The sequence below is a fragment of the Gordionus sp. m RMFG-2023 genome, chromosome 2 (assembly GCF_954871325.1).
Source record: "Gordionus sp. m RMFG-2023 chromosome 2, tfGorSpeb1-WG-v2, whole genome shotgun sequence".
Taxonomy (NCBI): Eukaryota; Metazoa; Nematomorpha; class Gordioida; order Chordodea; family Parachordodidae; genus Gordionus; species Gordionus sp. m RMFG-2023.
Window position 1 is genome coordinate 22,419,877 of NC_088776.1, and position 4,874 is coordinate 22,424,750.

At 26.0% G+C, this 4,874-nt stretch overlaps 1 protein-coding gene across 1 annotated transcript; it reads left to right on the plus strand.

Moving 5' to 3' along the window:
- The first annotated feature begins 531 nt into the window (after positions 1-531).
- On the plus strand, positions 532-4,465 carry LOC135923667 (uncharacterized). Its single transcript, XM_065458539.1, has 3 exons — positions 532-589; positions 2,281-2,848; positions 4,127-4,465. The coding sequence occupies exons 2-3, from the start codon at positions 2,304-2,306 to the stop codon at positions 4,320-4,322; spliced, it is 741 nt and encodes a 246-aa protein (XP_065314611.1). The 5' UTR covers positions 532-589; positions 2,281-2,303; the 3' UTR covers positions 4,323-4,465.
- Positions 4,466-4,874: the final 409 nt, after the last annotated feature.

Below are 4,874 nucleotides of genomic sequence, written 5' to 3' on the forward strand. Positions count from 1 at the left end.
CGTTTTCACTTCATTTTAAAAAAAACAAAGAAAAGAACTTGGTAATGATGTATAGGGTCAAGCGACGTTATTTATATTTTATCCATTAAAATATAGTAAACGATATGATAATTCTCAAGGAATGTGATATTCAAATAGAGACATTAAAAATAAATGATAAGAGAAAATTATGTGAATATAATAATATTTTATTTTTTCTAATCGGTGTCTATTTTGATATTTTCCTTTGACCGGCCTCAAAAATCGACATTTTCTTGCAGCCTCATGGACAAATTTCCTGGTCTTATGGCCAGTCTGCCTCTGAATAAAGTAAAACTAATAATTAACAATCCATTTTGATTTTAAGGGTTAATTAAAATTATAATATTATATATTTTAATAAGTAATTAAATATTACTTAACACAAATAAATTTAAAATTAATTAAATATTTATTTTATTTTTAACCGAGCTAAAATGATATTAGTTGTTGAATTAAATTCATGTATTTTAAAAGCTTATTTGATGTGAATGTAATTATTTTAAACTGTCACTCAATAAATCGACAATCTATCTTTTACTATAATTCGACTTGAAAATTTTCATCTATAGTAATTTTTTATAAAATATTTTATTAAATGAATTATGGATTAATTTTAACAATGACTACATTGTTATTTTGCAAATATTATATTTAGACATGTTGAAATTTCATAATTTTAATGATACTTATTATATTTTGTTTATTAATGCAAAGATGATGATTTTCATATGTCATCAGTGTAGCATTTATTTGATTACTTGTTTGGATAATGTCATTAATTCGAAGGTTGAAAATGTTGGGTTTAGCCTTGTTTTATGCCTAATTTTATTTTGTAGTTGGGAGAGGTTAATCTGTTATGTTTGATGGTTTAATTGTTTTCATAGATGTTCAAAAGATTTGATTACATGGGTTCCAAAAACAACGAATGACTAGATTTACTTACTTTTTAATTTGAAAAAGACATTGAAAATAAATACTAATAACAATATTACATCCTTCAGATATGACTAGCTTCAAAAATTAGATTAGAGTTTTTTTAATCAAATCTTTATGTCGTCGTCATTTATGTTTCAAAAGTTTTTGACATAATAAGCACCAAGCTATTTGAATACTCATTTCAAACATAATATTAACATATATTTAATCAAAATCATTATGAAAATCTAGAAATCAATTTTACTAATATCAAATAACATAGGATACTAACTTCTCCCAAGTATAAAACAAGATATTGTATAATATATTTAAAGAATATAGATTATTTATAACAAATTAGATAATTAGTATTTTACTGATATTATATTGACATCTTGCAAATATGGATACTTCATTTATTATGATAATATATTTTGAATATTTTATTACTTGTTTAATCAACTATGTAAATTCAATAAGTACCCATATTACTTTAAGTTATTAATATTAGCTTACATATTTTCTAATATTTCTAACTTAAATATATTCCTTGCATTATATTTATTGACTTTTACATAAGGAACTGGAGTGAAATGAACTGTTATACCAACATAAAACTATGATTTTATCAACTATTAGAAAACCTTATACTATAAATTTTTCTTTAGAATATTGGAGAGGATTTAAATTGATATAACTTTTCTAATTTTTTTTTGACATTTTAGTCTTATATTACAATGTTATGTAGATTTGATAAAACATTGCCATATTTTTGTTATTTTAATAATTTTTACAAGTTGAACAATTTTATTTACAAGTAAATTAAAAACATAAAAATATTTTCCATAACACTGTAGAAAAATATAAATTAATCCATTTATTTATATGAGATTAAATACATGTAAAAATTAAAGCAGAAAATTCTATAAAGTCTAAGGGCTTCAATATTAGTGACCTTCCAGATATTTGTTTTTATTTGTATGTTCATGTGCTAATAAATATGATATATTCAAGTTGTGTGTTTTTATATATCTTTATTTTAGAAAAAATTTCTAATAAATGTTAAATTTTTTAAAATAATTTTTTCAAAACTCTAACCAAACTGTTTAATTTTGAGCAGCAGAACCATAACTAAACAAGAATCTTTATAGATAATGGTTTCCCTGCTTTTACTCATCAGTTATATTTTTTACATCAAATTTTTTTTAAATTTATTCCCAATATAATTATATCAAAACATGTAACCAATTTTTTTATAACATTATAAATTTAGCAAAGATTTCTAAATTAAGAATATTTTGTTCATTATTGTTTAAACTCTACTTCTTCATTTTTAAAAAAAAGGAAAATAAACACATTTTCAAAATATGAATATGACCCTTGATTTCAATAATCATGTATATAATCATCATGGTTCACTAAATGGGAGCCAGCAACTATCAAAACAACAAAAAGTCCATGAGATCCGTGATAATGAGGTTGGCATGGGGACCACTCTGATAGCCCTCAAATATGCTGATGGTGTGGTTGTGGGAGCTGATTCTCGAACATCTTCTGGTTCCTACATTGTGAATAGAGTGTCTGACAAGTTGACTCGTATAACTGACCGCATCTACTGTTGTCGTTCAGGGTCTGCAGCAGACACACAGGCTCTGGCTGATGCTGCTGCATATGAACTTGACTTCTTACGCCATAACCTTGGATGCCCAGTGACAGTGGACATGGCAGCAAATGTGTTAAAGAATATGGCTTACAATTATCGTGATCAACTCACTGTTGGCCTCATAGTTGCTGGATGGGATGCCACCAATAAGGGATCTGTCTACTCTATTCCTCTGGGGGGAATGATGACCCAACAAAATTTTGCAGTTGGAGGGAGTGGGAGCATATATGTTCAAGGACTCATTGACAAGTTACTATTATTCATTTTTTGTATTAGATCTTTTTTGTAAGAAATATCTTTATAGCCACTTTTGCAGTTTATTAAAAATGACAATAGCTATAATCAGGAGTCATAAAACGACTATATGACTAATAATCATGGTCTTTAAATAGCTAATAGTTTTGGGTAATTTTTTTAAAATCAGTAAGTATTATTCCTAATGGCTATTACATTCATGAATTCAAAAATTTAAATTATAATTGATATAAAATAAAAATGATGAGGAATATGGCTCACTGATTTGGAAAAACTACTTGCCAAAGCTTTAAAATTTATTATTAGGGCTATGCGAATATTTTTGCCTATATTAAAATGGCCCATTTATAAATATGTATCTTAGAATTTACTCTAGATTGGCGGCTAATTTTTTATCCATAAACATCTTGGAATATCGATATAACATTAAAACTTCTGTCTTATAAAACAAAATTATTATAAAAAGGCGTCAGAATTGGCCGATCAAGATTTTGTTCTGGAACGGATCGGCAAAAATGTTTGATAAATTGTTTTAATGTTTTATTAACTTTCCAAGATGATTATGCATCTAAAACTTACTGTTTATCTTGTGACAATTTCGAGATATGCACATTTATAACCATATCATTTTAATGTCGGCAAAAATATCATTATAGACCTATTCATTATAGTTATTTAAATTGGCTATAAATATATGTCATAGTCTTTTTGACTACCACTAGCTATAGATATTTTTATTGGCTAATAGTCATAACTTATTGGTTTTCATAACACGGTATTGGTCATTACTACGATTCCAAAAAATAATAATATAGTAATTTACTCCTCACTTATTGAAACACCCAATACCACCGAGACTTCAAATAATTAATTACTGATATAAGAAATATAATGATAATTGCATAAAAATAAGCCTACTATGAGTTAAATAGAAGATTAATTATATATCAAATAGATATTTTAATTCTTACTAAATATTTAAAATTATGGCAAAATTAAAAACATATTGCAAACGCTAGTAAGAGTTTCAAATTTAATTAACGATAACGAAAAGTTAACTATATCCGAAAAGAAGTTTTACTTTAGATCATGTAGAGAGTTCTCTTAGATTTTTATTTTTCAATAAATTTTGCCTCTAAGATTATTTACTCCTGCTTGCATATAAAATTTACTGTTTAATCATAAGTATTTTAAATTTTTTGATTTTACTTAGAAACAAAATATCCACATTCATTATTAATTCATTGAGTTCCTTTTTCTTATATATAACAGAACCTTTGGCGGTCCGAACAAGTCAAAGGAAGAATGCGTGGATTACCTTAAATCGATAATATTTTCAGCTATAGCACGTGACGCGGCTAGCGGAGGCGTCGTTAGGATAGCTGCTATCAATAAAGATGGAGTCGAAAGATTTCTCTTCATGTCTGACGATCACGAACCCATCTCTTTAAAACAATCTTCTAATTAATGACCTTTTATCCATTTTTTAAATAGAGATTTGTTATTTTTATTTACCAATTACAAAAAATAAATAAAAATATTTCTTTTTCGTCTAAATAAATAATATCTATTTTTAAAAAAATATCGAATAAAAGTGGTATATGGATAAAATCAGATTTGTAATGTTTTAAAAAGATGTATCTAAAATTAATTCTATTTCATATAAAATACATATTCAAAAAATTTCTAATAGTCATCTCATTGGAACCTAACATTTTATCCTATAATAAATATCACCTATTAATTTTAATAGCGGTATATTTAGATTTGCTTTAACTTTCTTTTGTTAGAATTTTATTATAAATAATACTTATTAGAGGTCTACATATGGCAAAATTTCCAGGCCTGTGCCTGTTGGCCTTTGCCCAGTCCGGCCAAATTTGTTCCTGACCCAGCCCGTTTCCAGTTTATTATTACAAATTATATGTTGATGGACACCAAAATAAACAACTATTTATAATATTTGGGAATGTTTAAATTGAAAACATTACACTTGATGCATTAGCACTTCTATCAAATA

What these genes read in the sequence shown, in the direction of transcription:
- LOC135923667 (XM_065458539.1), top strand. Translation starts at nt 2,304, where the DNA reads ATGAATATGACCCTTGATTTCAATAATCATGTATATAATCATCATGGT. An exon ending in GTTCAAGGACTCATTGACAA is followed by an intron (nt 2,849 to 4,126) that starts GTTACTATTATT and finishes TATATATAACAG; the next exon opens with AACCTTTGGCGGTCCGAACA.